The sequence below is a fragment of the Heterodontus francisci genome, chromosome 5, assembly GCF_036365525.1.
Source record: "Heterodontus francisci isolate sHetFra1 chromosome 5, sHetFra1.hap1, whole genome shotgun sequence".
Classification (NCBI taxonomy): Eukaryota; Metazoa; Chordata; class Chondrichthyes; order Heterodontiformes; family Heterodontidae; genus Heterodontus; species Heterodontus francisci.
Window position 1 is genome coordinate 28,011,366 of NC_090375.1, and position 26,591 is coordinate 28,037,956.

The window sequence follows — 26,591 nt, forward strand, 5'->3', positions numbered from 1 at the left end:
GGAAAAACTAGAGAAGCTAGGGTTGTTCACTTTAAAGCAGAGAAGGTCAAGAGGAGATTTGAAAAAGGTGTTCAAAAGTTTGAATGACTTTGATAAAGTAAATAAGGAGAAACCATTTCCAGCGGCAGAAGGGTCAGTAACCAGAAGACATAGATTTAAGGTGATTGGCAAAAGAGGCGATATGAGGAACATTTTTTTTTGTTTTTACACAACGAGTGATCTGGAATGCACTGCCTGAGAGGGTGGTGGAAGCAGATCCAAACATTAACATTCAAAAGAGAATACTGGAAGGGAAAAATTTACAGGCCTATGGGGAAAGACTTAGGGAGTGGGATTAATTGGATTGCTCTACCACAGGCATGATGAGCTGAATGGCTTCTCTCTGCGCTGCATCATTCCATGGTTTGAAAGCTTTGGTAATGTGCCAGTTCCTATAGTCATGACCAACTTTGTTCTTAATTTAGTCTTACTGCCTTTATATTAACAACCTTTGATGCACGAAGTCACCAAAACTTTACTTAATTTCATCTTTCATAACGGTTACAATTTTTAAAAAAACTAAAATTAAAAGATTGATATCTGACAAGTTACTAGAACACCACAAGAAAACTCAAGCATAAAAATTTAAGTTTTGGACCTTGATTTTTAATAACAATTTCATGTTCTGCAGTTTTTCAGATAGCTGAGTTTTTATTGTTCTGCATTAAACAATTTATAAAATATTATGAACTGAAGTATCCTGTCCTGACAACCAAGTTTTGGTGCAAAAGCACTAATACTACAGACAAAGAATCAGCACCAATCCACAAGTTCAAACCACCAATGATAGAGTAGGAGTGAAATACCTTTCAGTGCACAGACAGGATATTAAATTATAATTCCACTCTGGCCTCTTCTCCAACCCCCACTGGCAGCTGTGCTTTCAGCCACATAGGCTCCAAGATGTGAAGTTCGCTCACTAAATCTCTCCACCTCTCTCTTCCTGACGGTGTCAATTTTGGACCAGTGAAGCACTTTGGGACATTTCCTTACATTAAAAAGCACTATATAAAATAGAAGCTGTTTTTTCAAAGAAAGACAAAAATTAACTCTCATAGGAACTCAACTTTAATCCATGAAGTTTCTGCTAGTTTGGCTGCATTAGTACGTGCTAAAACTGAAGTATAGTTAGATCACAAATCAGCATCTGCAAGAAAACTGCTCAACTAGCTTAATAGCTATTTACCAATTTTTGGCAATCCGATCCAGTGATTGGTTGGGGAAGAAGTTACCTGTTTGGTGAGTATCTGGTAAGTGGCTAAGGTCTATTCTAATCCTAACGTTTAAAATAGAAAAGGAACTAGTAGTAAGCTGAATAAAATATATAAAAAAGTAAAATAAAATAAAATAATTAAGTAGTTAATTGAAACACATTGAGAATGGAAGGACAGGTGATGTGTCACGGCTTCAGCACGTGGAAGCTCCAGGATGCAAGTGTGATCCAGGGCAAACACGTTTGCAGCTCGAAGAGCTTCGGCTCAGAGTCATTGAACTGGAGGCCGAGCTGCAGACGCTGTGACACATCAGGGAGGGGGAAAACTACCTGGATGCTGTACCAGGAGGTGGTCACACCCCTTAGGATAGGGTCTTCTGATTTGGTCAGGGACAGGAGAGTGTGGCTGCAGCTGAGACAGGTAAGGGGACCCAGAGGGCAAGAGTCTCGGCTTTCCAATTATCCAACAGGTTTGAGGTTTTTTCAGCTTGTTTGGATGACAGTGGTGGCTGCGGGTTGGATGAGCAATCTGACCATGGCACCACGGTACGGGAAGCCATTCAAGTGGAGGAAGCAAAAAGGTGGTAGTAGGGGACAGTACAGTTAGGGGGATTAACACTGTTCTCTGTAGCAACAAGCGAAAGTCCAGACAGCTGCGATGCCTGCCCGATGCCAGGGTTCAGGACATCTGTTCAGGGCTGGAGAGAAACTTACAGTGGGAGGAGGGGATCCAGTCATCGTGGTCCATGCAGGTACCAACGACATAGGCAGGACAAAGAAAGAGGTTCTGTTTAGTCAGTATGAGGAGCTCAGCACCAAATTAAGAAGCAGAACCTCAAAGGTATTAATCTCTGGATTATTACGTGAACCACGTGCAAATCGGCATAGGGCAAATAAGATTAGAGAAATTAATGTGTGGCTCAAAGACTGGCGTGGTAGAAGTGGGTTCCAGTTCATGGGGCACTGGCACCAGTACTGGGGAAAGTGGTGGCTGTACTGTCGGGATAGTCTAAACCTGAACCGTGCTGGGGCCGGTGTTCTAGCGAGCCGCATAACTAGGGAAGTAGAGAGGGTTTTAAACTGAATGGTGGGAGCAATGGATCAAATTTGATAAGATATGGTAAATACAAGGCAAGAGAGAAAGGTAATAATATGGGAAATGATAAACAGACTGTGACAGGAAGGGACAGAGTGTACAAATCTAAGAGTAAATCAACAGATAAGGCTAGAGGTTACAAAAATAATAAAAGGACAAAACTAAAGGCTCTGTATCTGAATGCATGTAGCATTCAAATAAAACTGATGAACTAAGAGTGCAAATAGAAATAAATAAGCAAGCTCTGATAGCCATTACAGAGACATGGCTGCAGAATAGATTGGGACCTGAATATTGTAGGGTACATGGCATTTAGGAAGGACAGGAAGCTAGGAAAAGGTGGAGGGATGGCTCTGTTAATTAATGATGGTATTAACGCAATAGAGAGAGAGATGACTTAAGTTCAGGAAACCAGGATGTAGAAGTAGTTTGGGTCGAGGTGAGCAATCATAAAGGCAAGAAGTCACTTGTGGAAGTGGTGTACAGGTCACCTAACATTAACCACACTGTAGGATGGGGTATAAAGGAAGAAATAATGGCAGCTTGTCAGAAAGGTATGGTGATAATCATGGAGGATTTTAAACTACATATAGACTGGAAAAATCAGATGGGCAGAGGTAGCCTAGATGAGGAGTACATAGAATGCTTTTGTGATAATTTCTTGGAACAGTATGTTCTGGAACCAACCAGAGAGGAAGCTACACTAGACCTGGTATTGTGCAATGAGATAGGATTACTCAATGACCTCATTGTTAAGGCACCCCTAGGTAGCAGCGATCATGATATGATTCAATTTTAGATTCAGTTTGAGGGAAGGAAGAGTGGGTCCAAGACTAGTATTTTAAACATAAATAAGGGCAATTATGAGGGCATGAAAGTAGAGCTAGCTAAAGTAAACTGGCAAATTAGGTTAAGGGATAGGTCAATAGAGATGTAGTGGCAGACATTTAAGGGGATATTTCAGAATATACAGAATAGATACATTCCAACGACAACGAAAAATTCCAAGGGGGGACCCGCTATCCGTGGTTAACTAAAAAAGTTAAAGATAGTATCAAACGTAAAGAAAAAGCATATATTTACGCAAAGATGGGTGGCAGATCAGATGATTGGACAGAATATAAAAACAGCAACGAATGACAAAGATTGATAAGGAAGGTAAAATTACAGTATGAGAGAAGGCTAGCCAGAAATATATAGATAGTAAGAGTTTCTATAGATATTTTTTTTTTTAAAGTGTTAACAGTGTTGGTCCTATACAAAGTGAGTCTGGGAAATTAATAATGGATAATAAGGAGATGGCAGATGAATTGCATCAATCTTCACTATAGAGGATACAAGTAGCATCCCAGAATTAGATGCAAGTCAGGAAATGGAATGGAGGGAGGAACTCAAGAAAATTACAATCACCAGGGAAGTGGTACTGAACAAATTGTTGAAGTTTCGGGCTGACAAGTCCCCGGGTCCTGATGGACTTTATCCTCGGGTCTTAAAAGCAGTGGCCAGTGAGATAGCTGATGCGTTGTATTAATTTTCCAAAATTCCCTAAATTCGGGGAAGGTTCCGTTAGATTGGAAAATAGCAAATGTAACTCCTTTATTCAAAAAGGGAGGGAGACAGAAAGCAGGAAACTACAGGCCAGTTAGCTTAACATCTGTCTTAGGGAAAATGTTAGAAGATAATATTAAAGACGTTATAGCAGGGCACTTAGAAAAATTCACGGTAATCAGGCAGGGTCAACATGGTTTTGTGAAAGGGAAATCATGTTTAACCAATTTATTGGAGCTCTTTGAGGGAATTACATGTGCTGTGGATGAAGGGGAACCAGTGGATGTATTGTATTTAGATTTCCAGAAGGTGCCACAACAAAGGATATTGCAAAAAATAAAAGCTCATGGTTTAGGGGGTAACATTTTGGCATGGATAGAAGATTGGCTAGCTAACAAGAAACAGAGAGTAGGCATAAATGGGTCATTTTCTGGTTGGCAAGATGTAACGACTGGTGTGCCACAGGGATCTGTGCTGAGGTCGCTACTTTTTACAATTTATATAAATGACTTCGATGAAGGGACCGAATGTATCGTTGCTAAATTTGCTGATGACACAAAGATAGGTAGGAAAGTAAGTTGTGAAGAGGACATAAGGAGGCTACAAAGGGATATAGATAGGTTAAGTGAGTGGGAAAAGATCTGACAAATGGAGTATAATGTGGGAAAATGTGAAATTGTCCATTTTGGCAGGAAGAATATAAAAGCATATCATCTAAATGGTGAGAGCTCTGAGATGCAGAGGGATCTAGGTGTCCTAGTGCATGAATCGCAGAAGGTTAATATGCAGGTCCAGCACATAATTAGGAAAGCTAACAGAATGTTATTGTTTATTGCGAGGGAATTGAACATAAAAGTAGGGAGGTTATGCTTCAGCTATACAGGGCATTGGTGAGACCACATCTGGAGTACTGTGTACAGTACTGGTCTCCTTATTTAAGGATGTAAATGTGTTGGAAGCAGTTCAGAGAAGGTTTACTAGACGAATACTTGGAATGGACGGGCTGTCTTATGAGGAAAGATTGGACAGGCTAGGCTTGTATCCGCTGGAATTTAGAAGAGTAAGAGGCAATTTGATTGAAACATATATGATCCTGAGGGGTTTTGACAGGGTGGATGTGGAAAGGATGTTTTCCCTTGTGGGAGAATCTAAAACTAGGAATCACTGTTTAAAAATAAGGGGTCGCCCATTTAAGAGGGAGATGAGGAGAATTTTTTTCTCTCAGTGGGTCGTGTGTCTTTGGAACGCTCTTCCTCAAAAGACAGCAGAAACAGAGTCTTTTGAATATTTTTAAGGCAGAGCTGAATAGATTCTTGATAAGCAAGAGGGTGAAAGGTTATCAGGGTTAGGCGGGAATATGGAGTAATCAGTTCAGCCATGAACTTATTGAATGGCGGAGCAGGCTTGAGGAGCCAAGTAGCCTACTCCTGCTCCTAATTCGTATGTTTATATGTTTAATTAGCACATAAACGTGCATTTATATAGGACTTTATTTAGTCCTCAGCATGACTCAGCACTTTACAACCAATTGCTTTTTCAAGTGCAGGCACGTTTGTTCCTTAAGAAAGCACAGCAGCCACCTGCACATAGCAAGGTTCCACAAGGAACAAATGAGATGCATAACCAGAGATTTTCTTTGTGGCGGCAATAGGTAGGTTGGCCAGGAGAGAGAGAGAGAGAACCCCACGCTATTTGAAAAATGCCATGGACTATTTTACATCCTGCTGAACACAGAAACTGAGGCATGGTTTAAGTTTCGTCTGAAAGGAAATCATTATCCAATTTAACTGTAATAAGCCTTAAGCAGTCATACACCTCAACTTCCAAAAGGCATCCAATGAAATTCCATACAAGAGGCTTATTAATTAAACTCAAAACTGAGGTTGAGGATAAACTCGGGAAATGAATAAGAAATTGGCTGAAGTGTAGCAAATAATGAGGAGTCAAGAGAGGAGTTATATTGGAGATGAGGGCTGGAACCTCAGGACTCAGTGCTGGCACCACAATTTTCTCTAATATACATAAATCAAACTTAGAAACTTAAGGTAAACTGGCCAAGTTTGCAGATGATATTAAACCAAGAGGGGAACTAATAGGAAAGACTGGAAAGCCTTGGACATTTGAGTCTGGGAAGGAGATGTCTGAAAGGTACTCTTATAGGAGGTATATAAAATTGTTACAGGTCTATTATTATATTACTATAATTTAAAATGAAGAACTAGGGAGCATAGGTTCAAACTAGTTTGGAGTCATCGAGTCATTTATGGCAAAGGAGTCATCCATGCCAGCTCTCCACGGAGTTATGCTATCAGTCCCGCTCCCTGGTTCAATCCCCGTAGCCCTGCAAGTCTATTTCTCTCAAGTGGCCATCCAACTTTCTCTTGAAGTCAGTGATTGTCTCCGGTTCCACCACCCTTGTGGGCAGCGAGTTCTAGATCATTACCACTCTGCATAAAAAAGTGCTTCCTCATGTTCCCCCTGCATCCTTTTCCCAAAGCTTTCAATTTGTGTCCCCTAGTCCTTGCACCATTTGTTAATGGGAACAGCTTTTCCTTGTCCAACTTACCTAAGCCCATCATGATCTTGTACACTTCTAATAAATCTTTGTTCCAAGGAAAACAAACAAAGCTTTTCTAACTTTGTAACTGAAATCCTCCATCCCTGGAACCAATCTGGTAAATCTCCTCTGTACCCCCTCAAGGATCCTCACTCACATCCTTCCTAAAGTGTGGTGACCAGAACTAAATGCAATACTCCACTTGGGGGCCTAACCAGAGCTTTATACTTGTTCAACATAACCTCCCTGCTTTTGCATTCAAGGCCACTATTTATGAATCCCAAGATCCCATATGCTTTACTAACCACTCTGTCCATATGTCCTGCCACCTTCAAAGATTGCAGCACATGCACCCCCAGGTCCCGCTGTTCCTGCACACTCTTTAGAACTGTATATATTGTCTCTCCCCATTCCTTCTGCCAAAATGTATCACCTCACATTTGTCAGAATTAAATTCCATCTGCCACCTCTCTGCCCAGTCTGCGAGCCTATATATGTCCTGTTGCAGGCAGTTCATATCACCATCACTGTTTGCCACATCTCCAAGTTTGGTGTCACCAGCAAATTTTGAGATTCTACTCTGTATTCCAAGAATCAAGTCTTTTACTGGTAGCAGGAAATTCAACTTCACATAAAGTGATCAAGATGTAAAATAAACTTCCATATAGAGCAGTAAAGAATCCTAAATCATTTAAAAATTGGATGCAACAAATAAGATATTAGCATCTCTCTGGGTGGATGAATTAAAATAAGCCAAAAGGCCTTTCTCATCTGGAATTGTCCTGTGATTTTGTGAAAGGTAGCACCTCCAACAATGCAGCACTTCCTCAGTACTGCACCGCCAGCTGAGATTATTTTTTCAAGTTCTGAAATTAAACATTAACCCATGACCTTCTAACTCAGAGGCAACAGTGCTACCAATTAACATTCCAACTAACAATTGCACCACACAAATGCCAGGCAAAGATTATCTCAAACAAGAGAATCTAACCATCTCCCCTTGACATTCAATGGCATTACACTCGCTGAATCCCCCACTATCAACATCCTGGGGGCTACCATTGACCAGAACCTGAACTGAAGTAGCCATATAAATACATGCCTACAAGAGCAGGTTAGAGGCTAGGAATCCTGTGGCAAGTAACTCACCTTCTGACTCCACAAAGCCTGTCCACCATCTGCAAGGCACAAGTCAGGAGTGTGATGGAATACTCTCCACTTGCCTGGATGAGTGCAACTCCAACAACACTCAAGAAGCTCAACATCATCCAGGACAAAGCAGTCCGCTTGATTGGCACCCCATCCACCACCTTCAACATTCACTCCCTCCACCACCAACGCATAGTGGCAGCAGTGTGTGCCATCTACAAGATGCACTGCAGCAATGCACCAGACTCCATTGACAGCACATTCCAAACCCATGACCTCTACCACCTAGAAGGTCAAAGAAGGTAGATGTATGGGAACACAACCACCTGCAAGCTCCCCTCCAAGCTACACACCATCCTGGCTTGGAACTATATCGCCGTTCCTTCACTGTCGCTGGGTCAATATCCTGGAACTCCCTTCCAAACAGCACTGTGGGTGTACCTACTCCACATGGACTACAGCGGTTCAAGGCTGCGGCTCACCACCACCTTCTCAAATGCAATTAGGGATGGGCAATAAATGCTGTCCTAGCCATCGAAGCCCACATCCCATGCATGAACAAAAAAAAAATGAAAGCATAGTGCCTAATCTCCCTAACAATTCAGTATGAGCTAACTGAATAGTAGGAAGTGCAATTTGAGAATTGGCTAAGCCTCCTTGTGCCTCCTCCTCACTATCCCTTTCATCCTTCACTGTCCTTACTCTCTGACATACCTGTGCTTGCTTACCCTCCTCCCAGCGATTATATTGTTTCAACATATTGATATGACACAGCCGATTCTTTTTCTGGCGATCTGAGGTGTCAATCAAATAAATTACTTTACCAATTCTTTTGATCACTTTATCTGGACCACTGAACTGTGCCTTCAGCAGTTCATCCTGTAAAGGCAGTAATACGAACATCTCATCCCCTGATTGAAATGTTCAGATCTTGGCATGCTTGTCTGCCCATTTCTTCACAATTGTTTTGGAAGCTTTCAGGTGTTCCTGAGTCACTTTGCTGGCTCTCGTAGCCACTCCCGGAACACGGATACGTAATCTAACACAGAAGATTCGTCCCTCTGTTCTTAAAAACTTTTCTTAAAAACTTTTCTTTGAGTAGTTTTAGAGGACTTCTTATCTCATTTCCATAAACTAATTCAAAAGGACTAAAACTGGTAGACTCATTAGCTGAATTCCTGGTGGCAAACAAAAGAAATGTTAGCCCTTTATCCCAATCATGAGGATATTCATGATAGTATGCCCTCATCATCACTTTGAGGGTCTGACTGTACCTTTCTAAAGCCCCTTGTGTCTGTGGATGGTATGCTGAAGACTTTGTGTTATACCCAAATTACCCATAACTTACTGAAAAATTTTACAGATAAAATTGCAACCTTGATCCAACTGAATCTCAATCAGTGATCCATATCTAGTGATGATCTGGGTGAAATTCTCTACCACTACCTTAGCAGAAATTGTTCTCAAGGAACTGAGTAGCTATATCCATGATAGCGGGTATATACATATTTATATCAAGTGGAAGGCAGTGGCATTGTGGTAATCCAGGGTCCAGATCAAATGCTCTGGGGACATGGGTTCGAATCCCACCAGATGGTGAAATTTGAATTCAACTCATAAATCTGGAATTAAAAAGCTAGTCTAATGATGACCATAAAAGTATTGTCGATTATTGTAAAAACCCATCTGGTTTTTAGGGAATGTCCTTTAGGGAAGGAAATCTGCAATCCTTACCTGGTCTGGCCTCCATGTGACCCACAGCAATGTGGCCTAGCAAGCCACTAAGTTCAAGGGCAAATTAGGGATGGGCAATAAAATGTTGGCGATGCCCACATCCCACAAAACAAATTTTTAAAAAAATGTTTCCCGCTTTTGTTTCCTACGCAGACTACCAACACTGTACTAAATGGTTCCCCAAAAACAGGTATGGGAATTAGAGGTGCTGGTTTTATGGCAGGTTGCAGTTTTCCCACAATCTGGCACGTATGGCACAATTTGCAAAACATGCATCACATCCTGGCCAGTAAAAATGTCGACCTATACATGATTGGGTCTTCCGGAAGACCCACATGTTCCACTACAGGAATTTCACGCGCTATCCTTAATAGTTCCCAGCAATACTTTAGCAGTACCATTATATGATGAACTACAGTCCATTCTTCGTCCGTAAGTCTGTGAGGAGGTCTCCACTTCCCCATCAGAATCCCATTTTTAGTAGCATTCCAGAACTCCTTTTGCCTCAGATTGTTAAGTTAATTGTGCCACTTTGCCACTCTGGATCAGCTTGCTGAGCCTTGATCAGAGAAGACATACTGAACATTTCTTTCGGATTATCAAATCCTCAAAGAAAGTTTCAGATATTCAACTATCTGACTGGTGCCAACTTTACCCTCCAACAATGGAACTTGTTCAGCCATTGCTCGGGTTACTACACATGAAGGAAATATTCCTGCAACTGTTCTGTCTCTAACTTCACTTGGTTGTTGCATGACTGCTGGAGACACTACTACCTTCGTTCTAGCCAAATCATTCCCCAGGAGGTGGTCAACTCTGTCTACTGACAAACTATGGACAACTCCTAGAGTTACCATTCCAGACATTAGGTCACACTTTAGGTGCACCCAATACAAAGGCACGGGTATATACTCCCCACCAATACCATTCGCTAAAACCTTGGCACTCTCTGGTGGAAAGGTTATGCCTTCCCCCACCAAAAAGGGTAGCTCCAGTCTTTCTTTCTTTGGCCTCCTTGTCTCGAGAGACAATGGTTAAGCGTCTAGAGGTGGTCAGTGGTTTGTGGAGCAGCGCCTGGAGTGGCTTTAAAGGCCAATTCTGGAGTGACAGACTCTTCCACAGGCGCTGCAGATAGAATTGGTTGTTGGGGCTGTTACACAGTTGGCTCTCTCCTTGCACGTTTGTCTTTTTTCCTGCCAACTGCTAAGTCTCTTCGACCCGCCACTCTTTAGCCCCGCCTTTATGGCTGTCCGCCAGCTCTGGCAATCACGGTCAAATGACTCCCACGACTTGTGGTCAATGTCACAGGATTTCATTTTGCGTTTGCAGACGCCTTTAAAGCGGAGACTTGGACGGCTGGTGGGTCTGATACCAGTGACAAGCTCGCTGTACAGTGCATCCTTGGAGATCCTGCCATCTTCCATGCGGCTCACATGGCCAAGCCATCTGAAGCGCCGCTGGCTCAGTAGGGTGTATATGTTGGGGATGCTGGATGCCTCGAGGACTTCTGCATTGGAGATACGGTCCTGCCACCTGATTCTCCGGAGGCAGCAAAGATGGAATGAGTTGAGACGTCGCTCTTGACTGACATACGTTGTCCCGGCCTGGCTGCCGTAGAGCAAGTTAGTGAGGACACAGGCTTTAAACACTCGGACTTTTGTGTTCCGTGTCAGTGCACCATTTTTCCACACCCTCTTGCCAGTCTGGACATAGCAGCGGACGCCTTTCCCATGCGCTTGTTGATTTCTGCATCGAGACAGGTTACTGGTGATAGTTGAGCCTAGGTAGGTGAACTCTTGAACCACTTCCAGTGCATGGTCGCCGATATTGATAGATGGAGCATTTCTAACGTCCTGTCCCATGATGTTCGTTTTCTTGAGGCTGATGGTTAGGCCAAATTCGTTACAAGCAGCTGCAATCCTGTCGATGAATCTCTGCAAACACTCTTCTGCGTGAGATGTTAATGCAGCATCGTCAGCAAAGAGGAGTTCCCTGATGAGGACTTTCCGCACTTTGGTCTTCGCTCCAAGACAGGTAAGGTTGAACAACCTGCCATCTGATCTTGTGTGGAGGAAAAATCCTTCTTCTGAAGATTTGAACGCATGTGAGAGCAGCAGTGAGAAGATCCCAAACAGTGTAGTTGCGAGAACACAGCTCTGTTTCACGCCACTCAGGATAGTAAAAGGGTCTGATGAGGCACCGTTACGCTGAATTGTGCCTTTCATATTGTCATGGAATGAGGTGATAATACTTTGTAGCGTTGGTGGACATCCGATCTTTGCTAGAAGTCTGAAGAGACCACAACTGCTGACGAGGTCAAAGGCTTTGGTAAGATCTATGAAAGCAACATAGAGGGGCATCTGTTGTTCGCTGCATTTCTCCGGTAGCTGGCGAAGGGAGAACAGCATGTCAATAGTGGAGTGGATCTTTCCGCTCGAATGCCACACTGTGCCTCAGGGTAGACATGCTCAGCCAGCTTCTGGAGTCTGTTTAAAATGACTCGAGTGAAGACTTTCCCCACTATGCTGAGCAGGGAGATTCCACTGTAGTTGCTGCAGTCACCACGGTCACCCTTGTTCTTATAGAGGGTGAGGACATTGGCATCGCGCATGTCCTGTGGTACTGCTCCCTCATCCCACCACAGGCAAAGCAGTTCATGGAGTGGAGAGTATAGCAGGCTTGGCACTCTTGATTATTTCAGGGGTAATGTCATCCTTTCCAGGGGCTTTTCCAATAGCTAGAGAATCAATGGCATCACTGAGTTCCGATTTTGTTGGCTGTTCGTCCAGCTCATCCATGACTGGCAGAGATTGGGTTACATTGAGGGCGGTCTCAGTGACAACATTTTCCCTAGAGTACAGTTCTAGGTAGTGCTTCATCTAGCAGTCCATTTTCTTGCTTTGGTCAGTGATCCGTCCCCCGATTTAGACTTGAGGGGGGGCCATCTTCTTGATGGTTGGCCCATAAGCTCTCTTAATGCCATCATACATTCCTCTGATGTTTCCGGTGTCGGAGACCAGCTGAATACGACTGCACAGGTGTTGCCAGTAGTCATTTGCACAACGCCTGGCTTTCTTTGTGCAGCACTTCTGGCTACTTTAAGTGTTATGGATGTTAACTCGCTGGGGGCTTTCTTGTAGTTCAACAGTGCAGTGCGCTTAGCGGCTATGACAGGTTCCAGCTCTTCAAAGTGAGATTGAAACCAGTCTGCATTCTGCTTCTCACGCTTGCCAAAGGTGGTCATTGCTTAGTCACAGATGGCATCTCTGATGTGGACCCACTTCGTCTCTGCATCCCCTGCAGGAGTGTTTTGAAGGGCTTTTTCAAGTGAATTCAGAAACTTACGTAACAGCTGTGGATAAGAAATTCTGTTAGTGTTTATGCGCAGGTGGCCCATCTGCTTGGAGCGATGTAGCTTCTTTGGTTTGAGTTTAACTTTGCTGCACACCAGGGGGTGGTCGGTGTCCTCGTCCGCACTTGTGGATGCTGCGTGTGATTTGGACACTGCTTATAGAGGCTTGCCTTGTGATGATGAGGTCCAGCTGGTGCCAACGTGATCTTGGGTGTCTCCGTGAAACCTGGTGATAGGGTTTGAAATAACACGTTGGTGATGCAGAGGTTGTGATAGGTACACAACTCCAGCTGTCCTGTAACCCCAAGTATAACTATAGGTTTGACTGCCTCAGTTGAGGGATTAGAAGTTACTTTTCTTTTCGACAAGAATTCCCCATAACTCTCAGGTATCTTATTCACAACCCCTGCACTCAGTGGTTTTTGCATTTAGCGTTACAGCTGCAGTCAGAGCTCACTGTACAGTGCATCCTTGGAGATCCTGCCATCTTCCATGCGGCTTACATGGCCAAGACATCTCAAGTAACACTGGCTCAGTAGGGTGTATGTGCTGGGGATGTTGGCTGCCTCGAGGACTTCTGCGTGTGAAGGCGGGACTTCGTCTCCACAAGGACTGTGCGGTGGTCACTCCTACCAATACAGTCATGGACAGAAGCATCTGCAGCAGGCAGATTGGTGAGGACGAGGTCAAGTATGTTTTTCCCTCGTGTTGGTTCCCCCACCACCTGCCGCAGACCCAGTCTAGCAGCTATGTCATTTAGGACCCGGACAGCTCGGTCAGTAGTGGTACTACTGGTGGTGTTCAACACGGTGGAGTACTGAGTCATCAGCTGAGGTAGGTGGTAATCAGTAGGAGGGTACCTTGCCCATGTTTGACCTGATGCCATGAGACTTCATGGGGTCCGGAGTCGATGTTGAGGACTCTCAGGGCAACTCCCTCCCTACTGTATACCACTGTGCCACCACCTCTGGTGGGTCTGTCCTGCTGGTGGGACAGGACATACCCGGGGATGGTGATAGCAGTGTCTGGGACATTGTCTGTAAGGTATGATTCCGTGAGTATGACTATGTCAGGCTGTTGCTTGACTAGTCTGTGGGACAGCTCTCCCAACTTTGGCACAAGCCCTCAGATGTTAGTAAGGAGGACTTTGCAGGGTCGACAGGGCTGGGTTTGCCGTTGTCGTTTCCGTTGCCTAGGTCGATGCCGGGTGGTCCGTCCGGTTTCATTCCTTCTAAGGAGGATTGCAAGATTATTGCCAGTGCCTCTGAAATTTCCAACTTTACTTCCCTAAATATCCTTGAACGCATCTCATCTGGTCCTAGTGACATCAACTCTAAGTATAGACAGCCTATCTAATACCCCCTCTATCAATTTTTAACCCATCTAATCGCACCTACCCCCTCTTTCACCATGACTTGGGCAGTATCTTCTTCCTTGGTAAAGACAGATGCTAAGTATTGGTTTAGTACCTCAGCCATGCCCCTGTCTCCATATGTAAACCCCCTTTAGGTCCCTAATCAGACCTACTCCTCCTTTTACTATTTATATTCCTAGAGAAGATTTTTAGATTCCCTTTTATGTTAGCTGCCAGTCTCTTCTCATACTCTCTTTTCTTCTTATTCGTTTTCTCACTTCCTCTCTGAACCTTCTATATTCTGCCTGGTTCTCAATTGCATTATCCACTTGATATGTCATATGACCCTTTTTTCTGCTTCATCTTACTCTCTCTCTCTCTTTCATCATCCAGGGAGCTCTGGATCAGTACCTTTCCCCATCGTAAGAATGTACCTTGACTGTACCCAAACTATCTCTTTAAAGGCAGCCCATTGTTCAGTTACAGTTTTGCCTGTCAATCTTTGGATCCAACCAAACTAAATTAGAAACCTTCTCACTCCATTGATAGTGGCCCGCCCCCAATTAATTATCTTTACTCTGGATTGCTCCTTGTCCTTTACCATAGTTATCCTAAAATGTTCCCCTACTGTTGACCCACCTCATTTCGCAGAACCAGATCCAGCAATGCCTCCTTCCTCATTGGACTGGAACGTACAGATGTGGAAAACTCTCCTGAACACTTGAACATATTAGCATTGAAAGGGAGGAAGTATTAGCTGTTTTAGCAGGCTTAAAAGTAGATAAATCTCCAGGACCAGATGAGATGTATCCCAGGCTGTTATGTGAGGCAAGGGAGGAGATTGCAGGGCCTCTGACACAAATTTTCAAATCCTCTCTGGCCACAGGAGAGGTTCCAGAGGATTGGAGGACAGCGAATGTGGAACCATTATTTAAGAAGGGTAGAAGGGATAAACAAGGTAATTACAGGCCAGTGAATCTAACATCAGTAGTAGGGAAAATTCTGAGGGACAGGATTAATCTCCACTTAGAGAGGCAGGGATTAATCAGGGATAGTCAGCGTGGCTTTGTCAGGGGGAGATCGTGACTGACTAACTTGATTGAATTTTTTGAGGTGGTGACGAAATGTGTAGATGAGGGTAAAGCAGTTGATGTAGTCTATATGGACTTCAGTAAGGCTTTTGATAAGCTCCCACATGGGAGACTGGTTAAAAAGGTAAGAGCCCATGGGTTCCAGGGCAATTTGACAAATTAGATCCAAAATTGGCTTCGTGGCAGGAGGCAGAGGGTAATGGTTGAGGGTTGTCTTTGCGAGTGGAAGCCTGTGACCAGTGGTGTATCGCAGGGATCGATGCTGGGACCCTTGCTGTTCGTAGTGTATATTAATGATTTAGATGTGAATATAGGAGGTATGATCAGTAAGTTCGCAGATGACATGAAAATTGCTGGTGTCGTAAATAGTGAGGAGGAAAGCCTTAGATTATAGGACGATATAGATGGGCTGGTAAGATGGGCGGAGCAGTGACAAATGGAATTTAATCCTGAGCAGTGTGAGGTGATGCATTTTGGGAGGACTAACAAGGCAAGGAAATACAATGGATGGTAGGACCCTAGGAAGTACAGAGGGTCAGAAGGACCTTGGTGTACTTGTCCATAGATCACTGAAGGCAGCAGCACAGGTAGATAAGGTGGTTAGGAAAGCATATGGGATACTTGCCTTTATTAGACGAGGCATAGAATACAAGAGCAGGAAGGTTATGATGGAGCTGTATAAAATGCTAGTTAGGCCACAGCTGGAGTACTGTATACAGTTCTGGGCACCACACTACAGGAAGGATGTGATTGCACTGGAGAGGGTGCAGAGGAGATTCATGAGGATGTTGCCTGGGCTGGAACATTTCAGCTATGAAGAGAAACTGAAAAGGTGAGGGTTGTTTGCAGAGAAGGCTGAGGGGAGATATGATTGAGCTATACAAAATTATGAGGGGCTTCGATAGGTTAGATAGGAAGAAACTTTTTCCCTTAGCTGAGGGGTCAATAACCAGGGGGCATTAATTTAAGGTTAGCTGCAGGAGGTTTAGAGGGGATCTGAGGAAAAATATTTTCACCGAGGGTGGTTGGAATCTGGGATGCACTGCCTGAACAGGTGGTAGAGGCAGTAACCCTCACAACTTTGAAGAAATATTTAGATGAGCACTTGAAATGCCATAGCATACAAGGCTACAGGCCAAGTGCTGGAAAATGGGATTAGAATAGTTAGGTGCTTGATGGCCGGCACAGACACGATGGGCCGAAGGGCCAGTTTCTGTGCTAGAACAAAGAGAACAAAGAAAATTTACAGCACAGGAACAGGCCCTTCAGCCCTCCAAGCCTGCGCCGATCCAGATCCTCTATCTAAACCTGTCGCCTATTTTCTAAGGGTCTGTATCTCTTTGCTTCCTGCCCATTCATGTATCTGTCTAGATACATCTTAAAAGACGCTATCGTGCCCGCGTCTACCACCTCCGCTGGCAACGCGTTCCAGGCACCCACCACCCTCTGCGTAAAGAACTTTCCACGCATATCCCCCCTAAATTTTTCCCCTCTCACTTTGAACTCGTGACCCCTAGTAATTGAATCCCCCACTCTGGGAAAAAGCTTCTTGCTATCCACCCTGTCTATACCTCTCTACTATTGGTAGTAGATACTAATGGTATCTCTACTATTTCTTAGCTCTAACCAAATACATTCTGTCCATGACCCCTCTCGGTCATCCTCTCTCTCCAGCACTGTAATGTTCTCCTGAATCAATACAGCTACCCCCTCTTTCCTTTCTGCTGGTGAGGGTTTAAACTAGCTTGTCTGGGAACCTGAGAGGTAGCCCAAATTGGAAGGACATAAAGCTGGTAACAGGAGGTAGAAAAGTAGCAAGTGACAGTGGCGCAATGGTTAGCACTGCAGCCTCACAGCTCCAGCGACCCGGATTTGGTTCTGGGTACTGCCTGTGCGGAGTTTGCAAGTTCTCCCTGTGACCGCGTGAGTTTCCGCGGGTGCCCCGGTTTCCTCCGACAGCCAAAGACTTGCAGGTTGATAGGTAAATTGGCCATTCTAAATTGCCCCTAGTGTAGGTAGGTGGTAGGAGAATTGAGGGAAGGTGGGGATGTTGTAGGGAATAATGGGATTAACGTAGGATTCGTATAAATGGGTGGTTGATGGTCAGCACACTCGGTGGGCTGAAGGGCCTGTTTCAGTGCTGTATCTCTTTATGACTCTATTAGAAGGCAGGTGAAACAAAGGAAAGCATCAACCCGGCTTAGAATGCATAATAATGTCAAGATGACAAGGCTAAGGGCACCCTACCTGAATGCACGCAGCATTCGCAACAAGGTAGATGATTTAAAGGCCCAAACAGAGGGAAATGTGTATGATCTAATTGCTATAACAGACTAGAGAACAGGCTATTTTAGATCTAGTTTTATGAAATGAGAAAGGGCTAATTATAATCTTCTTGGAAAAGAACCTTTAGGGATGACCACAATATAGAATTTTACATTATGTTTGAAAGTGAGGTAGTTCAATCTGAAGCCAGGGTGTTAAATTTGAACAAAGGAAATTATGAAGGCATGAGGAGCAAATTGGCTGAGGTGGATTGGGAAAATACATTGAAAGGTATGACAGTACATAAGGAATGGACAGTCTTTAAAAAAATATTACATAGTTGACAGCAACTATACATTCCTTCAAGGCACAAAAACACCAAAAGTAAAGGCAGTCAACCGTGGATAACAAAGGCTTTGTATAAGATTAAAAGAAAAGCCCTATAAAGTTGCCAGAAATAGTCGTAAACCTGAGGATTGTGAGGATTTTAGAATATAGCAAAGGAGGACGAAGAAACTGATAAAGAAAGGGAGAACAGAATATGAAGGTAAGCTAGCAAAAAATATAAAAATGGACTGTAAAAGCTTCTACAGGTACGTAAAGGAAACGTTTTGCTGAGACAAATGTGGGTCCATTACAGGCAGAGTCAGGAGAATTTATAACGGGAAATAGAGAAATAGCAGAGAAGCTAAATGATTACTTTGTGTTTGTCTTCACTGAGGAAGATACAAGAAATCTCCCAGAATTAGAGATCCAAGGGATTAGGGGGAAAATGAGGAATTGAAGGAAATTAGTATTAGTAAGAAGGTTGTATTGGAGAAATTAATGGGGCTGAAGGTTGATAAGTCCCCAGGACCTGATATTCTACATCCCAGAGTATTGAAAGAGATAGTGGATGCATTGCTGATCATCTTCCAAAATTCTAGTTCCTGCAGATGGAAGATCACAAATGTCACTGCCCTATTTAAGGGAGAGGGAAAACAGGGAATTACAGACCTGTTAGCCTTACATCAGTCGTTGGGAAAATGCTAGAATCTATTGTAAAGGACATGATAAATAGACACTTGGATAATAATGATCTGATTGGGCATAGTCAACATGGATTTATGAATGGGAAATCATGCTTGACAACCCAGTTGGAGTTTTTGAGGATGTTACTAACATATAGGGGAGTCGGTGGACGTGGTATATTTGGATTTTCAGAAGGCTTTTGATAAAGTCCCCCCCAGGAGGTTGGTTAACAAAATTAAAGCACAGGGGATAGGAGGTAATACACTGGCATGGATTAAGGATTGGCTAACAGGCAGAAAACAGAGAATAGGAAAAAACATGTCATTCGCGCGTTGGCACATTGTGACTAGTAGGGTACCACAGGGATCAATGCTTGGGCCCCAGCTGTTTACACTGTATATCAAAGATTTGAACGTGGGGACCAAATGTAGTATTTCCAAGTTCGCAGATGACACAAAACTAGGTGGGAATGTGTGTTGTGAGGAAGATGCAAAGCGGCTTCAAGGGGATTTGGACAAATGTTTAGCGTGTGGGCAAGAATGTGGCAGATGGAATATAATGTGGAAAAATATGAGATTATCCACTTTGGAGGAACAGATGTGCAGAGTATTCCTTAAATGGTAAGAGATTAGAAAGTGTAGATGTACAACAGGACCTGGTGTCCTTGTCAGTAAGTCACTGAAAGCTAACATGCAGGTGCAGCAAGCAATTAGGTAGGCTAATGGTACGTTAGCCTTTATCACAAGATGAATTGAGTATAGGAGTAGTGAAGTCTTGCTTCAATTGTATAGAACCTTGGTTAGACCACACCTGTAGTACTGTGTGCAGTTCTGGTCCCCTTACCTTAAGAAGGATAGTGCAACAAAGATTCACCAGAAATAAAAACAAGAAATGCTGGAAATACTCAGCAGATCTGGCAGCTTCTGTGGAGAGAGAAGCAGAGTTAACGTTTCAGGTCAGTGACCCTTCATCAGAACTGGCAAATATTAGAAAAGTAAAAAGTTTTGAGCAAGTAAAGTGGGGGTGGGGCAAAGAGGTGTTGATAGGACAAGGTCACAGAAAGTAACTGACCAGAAGGTCATGGAGGAAAGGCAAACGGTATGTTAATGGTGTGCTGAAGACAAATTGTTAGTATAGAGAGGGTGTTTCTGGACAGAAAACTGAACAGCCTGGCCCCAAGCACAAACATGAAAAAAAAAAGTGCGTAGGCACAGTAGAAACAAACTAAACAAACTAAAATAAACACATGAAAAATAAGAAAACAAAAGAAAAAATAACTAAATATAACATACCGTTTGCCTTTGCTCCATGACCTTGTCAGTTATGCTCTGTGACCTTGTCCTATCAACACCTTCTCTTCTGTTATCTCTTGCCCCACCCCCACTTTACTTGCTTAAAACCTTTTACATTTCTAATCTTTGCCAGTTCTGATGAAGGGTCACTGACCTGAAATGTTAACTCTGCTTCTCTCTCCACAGATGCTGCCAGACCTGCTGAGTATTTCCAGCATTTCTTGTTATTATTTCAGATTTCCAGCATCTGCAGGATTTTGTTTTTATTAAAGGTTCACCAGACTTGTTCCCGGGTTGGCAGGACTGTCCTATGACGAGAGACTGGGGAAACTGGGCCTGTATTCTCTAGAGTTTCGAAGAATGACAGGTGATCTCAAAGAAACCTACAAAATACTTAAAGGGATAGACAAGGTAGATGCAGCTAAGATGGCTGGGGAGTCCAGAACTGGGGACACAATTTCAAAATAAGGGGGAAACCACTTAGGACAGAGATGAGGATAAATTTCTTTACTCAGAGGATTGTGAATCTTTGGAATTCTCTATGCCAGAGGGCTGTGGAAGCTCAGTCATTGAGTATGTTTAAAGCAGAGTTTGACAGATTTCTAAGTACAAATGACATAAGGGGATATGAGGATAGTGTGAGAAAAAGTCAGTGAAGTGAATGATCAGCTATAATCATACTGAATGGTGGGGCAGGCTCGATGGGCTGAATGGCCTACTCTTGCTCCTATGTTCCTTCCTTCCTTATCTTTCACAGTCAAGAGGACTGAATTATGAGTAACCACTTGTCCTTTCCCGGCCCATATATTTCCACAAACATGACATATATACATACATTGCGCAAAAAAGATACAATACCATGAAGGTCTTGCTCAAAATGATAAAGTACGAATTTAAGAACTGATATCAATAAGTTATGACTTAGAATGGACATCAGGTGATGTCAGAGAGTATTGAATGTTACATTTACATTGCAACTACACCAGTTCTATAATTGTACACGAGACAAATTGAAGGTGTAATGATGGGGGAAAAGAGTGAATTTTTCCTCATCTGTATTGATCGTATTAAATACACAGCCAAACCAGCAAACAAGCTAGCTCGCAAAGCTTCCTGGGAATTGTAGTGCGTCAGCCGGAGTGAAAAAGAGACATAAAAACATTCCAGCATTTCTTGTTTTTATTTCAAATTTCCAGCATCCGCAGTATTTTGCTTTTATTTTAGTGAAAAAGAGACAGGCAATGAGACAGGACTACAACTCCCAGGATGCTCCGCGCGAGCCATGGGCGGTCAGGCCAGTGGCCGCGAGCCATTTCGGTTAAGGCGACGCGGTACAAACCGTTCAGAGCCCAAAGAGGTAGCAACAGCCTGACGGAACATTGCAAGAGGGAGGAAAAGAGAATTCGCCCAGGCCGGTGCCTTATTTACCATTTCTCAGCTGTTGCTATGTGTTCCAACGCCTCGTTTATCTTCTGAGCCATCCACCCGTCTCGTCAGTAAACCTCACACTTCCTTTTCCGTTTAAAATAAAATGGGTAAATGGACTCGAAAACAACGACTCCTCGTCCTAATCACAGATCTTCGCCCAGATTCTCACACGGTCTCCACCGGTTGGATGCGCTTGACGCAACAAGACGGAAGAAAAAAAATTAATGACGACCCATAGGTAAAATGCGCAGGCGTGTCCGCATTGGGTAGTTCCCTCCAGGTGCGCAGGCGCGTCCGCCCAGGTGGTTTCCCTCCTGTTGCGCTTCCGCCTGGGTTGTTCCTCTTCAGTCGCGTTCTGTTTCTCAGTGCAGCTTACAATCCAGTGCAGTGTGCCCTCTCCTGTTTGCTTATTATATAATTTGCAGTAGTGCAGTTTGTGAAGCAAAGATAGCTAGGAGTTATTGCAGTCTTTATTTTGGTGCAAGGCGTGGCACTCCGAGCTTATCTGAGCTCATTCAACGCTTGTTTACAACAGAGCTTTCACTACCAGCAAATTTCATCAATCATTTGGGTACCTTGCATTTATCTCCACTGAAATCATAGAATGGTTACAACAGAGAAGGAGGCCATTCGGCTCATTGTGTCTATGTAGGCTGTTTATACTCACTCGATTCAACTCCCCCGTTGCCTTTTCCCCGGAGCCGTGCAATTTTTTTCTCTTCATGTACGAATATATGAATTAGGAGCAAGAGTTGGCCACTCGATCCCTCGAGCCTGCTCCGACATTCAACAAGATCATGGCTGATCTGATTGTAACTTCTACTCTACATTCGTGCCTACACCCGAAAACCTTCCACCCCCTTGCTGATCAAGAATCTATTGACCTCTGCCTTAAAAATATTCAAAGACTCTGCTTCCACTGCCTTTTAAGGAAGAGAGTTCCAAAGACTCATGACCCTCCGAGAAAAATTTTCCCCTCATTTTTTGCCCACTCACTTAACCTATCTATATACATTTGTAGCCTCCTTATGTCCTCTTCATAGCTTACTTTCCTACCTATCTTTGTGTCATCAGCAAATTTAGCAACCATACCTTCGGCCCCTTCATATCAGTCATTTATATAAATTGTAAAAAGTTGAGGCCCCAGCACAGATCCCAGTGGCATGCCATTCGTTACATCTTGCCAACCAGAAAATGACCCATTTATGTCTACTCTCTATTTCCTGTTAGCTAGCCAATCTTCTATCCATGCCAAAATGTTACCTCCTACACTATGAGCTTTTATTTTCCGCAATCACCTTTGATGTGGCACCTTAGCAAACGCTTTCTGGAAATCTAAGTACAGTACATCCACTGGTTCCCCTTTATCCACAGCACATGTTACTTCTTCCAAGAACTCCAATAAATTGGTAAAACATGATCTTCCTTTCACAAAACCATGTTGACTCTACCTGATTACCTTGGAATTTTTCTAAGTGCCCTGCATGTCTTTAATAATAGCTTCTAACATTTTCCCTATGACATGTTAAGCGAACTGACCTGTAGTTTCCTGCTTTCTGTCTCCCTCCCTTTTTGAAGAAAGGAATTACATTTGTTATTTTCCAATCTAATGGAACCTTCCCCGAACCTCTGGAATCAGCTATCTCACTAGCCACTTCTTTTAAGACCCTAGGATGAAGACCATCAGGACCTGGGGACATGTCAGCATGCAACTCCAACAATTTATTCAGTACCACTTCCCTGGTAATTGTAATTTTCTTGAGTTCTTCCCTCCCATCCATTTCTTGATTTACAGCTATTTCTGGGATGTTACTTGTATCCTCACTAGTGAAGACCGATCAAAATACCTGTTCAATTCATCTGCCATCTCCTTATTTTCCATTATTAATTCCTCAGACTCACTTTCTATATAACCAATGCTCACTTTGTTAACTCTATTTAAAATAGTTATAGAAACTCTTACTATCAGTTTTTATCTTTCTAGCGAGCTTTCTCTCGTACTCTAATTTTTCCCTCCTTATGAATCTTTTAGTCGTTCTTTGCTGCTTTTTATATCCTGTCCAATCATCTGACCTGCCACCCGTCTTTGGACAACTATATGCTTTTTCTTTAAGTTTGATAAGACCTGGTATTGTGCAATGAGATAGGATTAAATAATGAACTTATAGTGAAGGCAGGGATCAGTGTTGGTGCCTCAACTTCTCACAGTTTATATAAATGACCTGGATGGAGGGACTGAAGGCATGGTTGCTAAATTTGCTGATGACACAAAGATAGATCGGGAAGTAAGTTGTGAAGAGGACATAAGGAGGCTGCAAAGGGATATAGATAGGTTAAGTGAGTGGGAAAAGATCTGGCAAATGGAGTATAATGTGGGAAAATGTGAAATTGTCCATTTTGGCAGGAAGAATAAAAAAGAAGCATATTATTTAAACGATGAGAGATTGCAGTGCTCTGAGATGCAGAGGGATCTGGGTGTCCTAGTGTATGAATCACTAAATGTTAGTAAACAGGCACAGCAAATAATTAGGGAAGCTAATCGAATGTTATCATTTATTGCAAAGGGAATTGAATACAAAAGTAGGGAGATTATGATTCAGTTATACAGGGCATTGCTGAGACCAGATCTGGAGTTCTGTGTACAGTATCGGTCTCCTTATTTAAGGAAGGATGTAAATGCATTGGAAGCAGTTCAGAGAAGGTTTACTAGACTGATACCTGGAATGGGCGGGCTGTCTTATGAGGAAAGATTGGACAAGCTAGGCTTGTATCCACTGGAGTTTAGAAGACTAAGAGGTGACTTGATTGAAACATATAAGATTCTGAGGGGTCTTGACAGGGTGGATGTGGAAAGAATGTTTCCTCTTGTGGGAGAATCTAGAACTAGGGGTCACTATTTAAAAATAAGGAGTCACCCATTTAAGACAGAGATGAGGAGAAATTTTTTCTCTCCGAGGGTCATGAGTCTTTGGAACTCCCTGCCTCAAAAGGCAGGGGAAGCAGAGTCTTTGAATATTTTTAAGGTAGAGGTAGATAGCTTCTTGATAAGCAAGGGGGTAAATGGTTATTGGGGGTAGGCGCGAATGTGGAGTTGAGGTTACAATCAGGTCTGCCATGATCTTGTTGAATGGCGGAGGAGGCTCGAGAGGCCGAGTGGTCTCGATTTCCAGAGGCTCTCTCTCTGACAAGTATCTCTGCCAAGGTAGTGGTGGAGGGGCTAACTCAATTCTTCACCCAATATGAGCTGCCTTCTGAGATCCAATTAGATCAGGGCACAAATTTTATGTCCAGTATTTTTCAAAAGGTCATGGGTAATCTGGGTATAACCTACCACCCACAGTCACAAGGGGCTTTGGAGCGGTACCACCAGATCCTAAAGACAATGATCAGGGAATGATCTTGATCTTGATCTTTGGGCCTCCTTATCTCGAGAGACAATGGATACGCGCCTGGAGGTGGTTAGTGGTAATACTGCTATGAGTACCCCCATGACTGGGACAAAGGGCTGGGATTTCTTCTGTTTGCTAGCAGAAACTCACCCAATGAGTCCACTGGAATTAGTTTATGGGCACGAGGTGAGAGGTCCTCTAAAACTAATCAAGGAGAGGTTTTGGGACACAGGGACGAATCTTCCCTGTTCCGAGAAAGGCTCACGAGAGCCTGTGTGGTGGCCGAGGAACACCGAAAAACCTCCCAGACAGCTATGAAAAGGCAGGCAGATAAACATGCCAAGGCCAGAACATTTCAGGCCGGAGACCATGTGTTAGTGCTATTACCAATACAGGGAGGACCATTGAAAAACTGTACAGTGTAGTAAAGACAATTAGCCAGATGCATTATATAATTGATACCCCAGATCATAGGAAAAAGCAAAAGCTGTGCCACATAAATATGGTATCACAGCTGGGAAAGGGACAAACAAGCACAGATCTGTCAGGCAGTCAGGAAAGAGGAGGGCAAAAGGGACAGTGAGGACGAATTAGAGGGAGGACTGGAGGCTTCCCAAATTGAACCCTCTACGATCCGTCCCACTGAAATGTTAGGGGAATTAGACACCGTACTCCCCTATTTAAACACAGAACAGAGAGGAGACCTAACAAGACTGTGCACAGCATTTAGAGGGATCTTCAGGGACAAATCTGGGTGCACAACCCTGACTCTACACAATGTGGATGTAGAAGAGACCCCTCCCATAAAACAAAATTCCTCTCACCTAGGTCCCAGGAAACTGACTGACATTTGGGAGGAAATTCAGTATATGCTGGAGCACTAGCTAATTGAACCCAGTCAGAGAAGTTGGAGTTCCCCATTTTTGCTGTTGCCCATAGCCACTGGCTCAACAAGGCTCTGCAGTGATTACAAAAAGATTAATGGAGTAACCAGGGCTGATTCCTACCCAATTCCCGCCTGGAAGACTGGAGAGATAGAGTCATAAATGCTACCGACATAACCAAAATAGACTAGTGTTACAAGCGAGGCAGGAAGAGTGCACTGTTAATTCAGCGTCACTTCTCCACAGGTCACAGCATATCAATACATTTTCCCACTTACCGAAACAGCCAATTAAATACTCTAATTGTTCCCAGAATAAAGCACACGAACCAGGTTTCTTTAATCAACAACAAAATTAACTGTTTATTATAAAACCAAGTCTTAACCAATAATGAAGTAAATCTATCTACCGATTGAGATATTAAAGCTCCTTAAGGTAGATAAGTCCCCAGGGCCTGATGGGATCTACCCTAGAATACTGAGGGAGGCAAGGGAAGAAATTGCTGGGGCCTTGACAGAAATCTTTGTATCCTCATTGGCTACAGGTGAGGTCCCAGAGGACTGGAGAATAGCCAATGTTGTTCCTTTGTTTAAGAAGGGTAGCAAGGATAATCCAGGAAATTATAGGCCGGTGAGCCTTACGTCAGTGGTAGGGAAATTATTAGAGAGGATTCTTCGGGACAGGATTTACTCCCATTTGGAAACAAATGGACTTATTAGCGAGAGGCAGCATGGTTTTGTGAAGGGGAGGTCATGTCTCACTAATTTGATTGAGTTTTTTGAGGAAGTGACGAAGATGATTGATGAAGGAAGGGCAGTGGATGTTATCTATATGGACTTCATTAAAGCCTTTGACAAGGTCCCTCATGGCAGACTGATACAAAAGGTGAAGTCACATGGGATCAGAGGGGAGCTGGCAAGATGGATACAGAACTGGCTCGGTCATAGAAGACAGAGGGTAGCAATGGGAGGGTGCTTTTCTGAATGGAGGGATGTGACTAGTGGTGTTCCGCAGGGATCAGTGCTGGGACCTTTGCTCTTTGTAGTATATATAAATGATTTGGAGGAAAATGTAGCTGGTCTGATTAGTAAGTTTGTGGACGACACAAAGGTTGGTGGAGTTGTGGACAGTGATGAGGATTGTCAGAGGATACAGCAGGATATAGATCGGTTGGAGACTTGGGCGGAGA

The 26,591-nt window shown here is 43.4% G+C and overlaps 1 protein-coding gene across 1 annotated transcript in view; it reads right to left on the reverse strand.

Moving 5' to 3' along the window:
• The window catches only part of napgb (N-ethylmaleimide-sensitive factor attachment protein, gamma b), a 77,993-nt gene extending 56,588 nt beyond the window's left edge, over positions 1–21,405 (reverse strand). The window contains exon 1 of the mRNA XM_068031238.1: positions 21,130–21,405. Within this exon, the coding sequence (XP_067887339.1) occupies positions 21,130–21,182 (53 nt within the window). The 5' untranslated portion in view covers positions 21,183–21,405. The remainder of the gene's footprint in view (positions 1–21,129) is intronic.
• Positions 21,406–26,591: the final 5,186 nt, after the last annotated feature.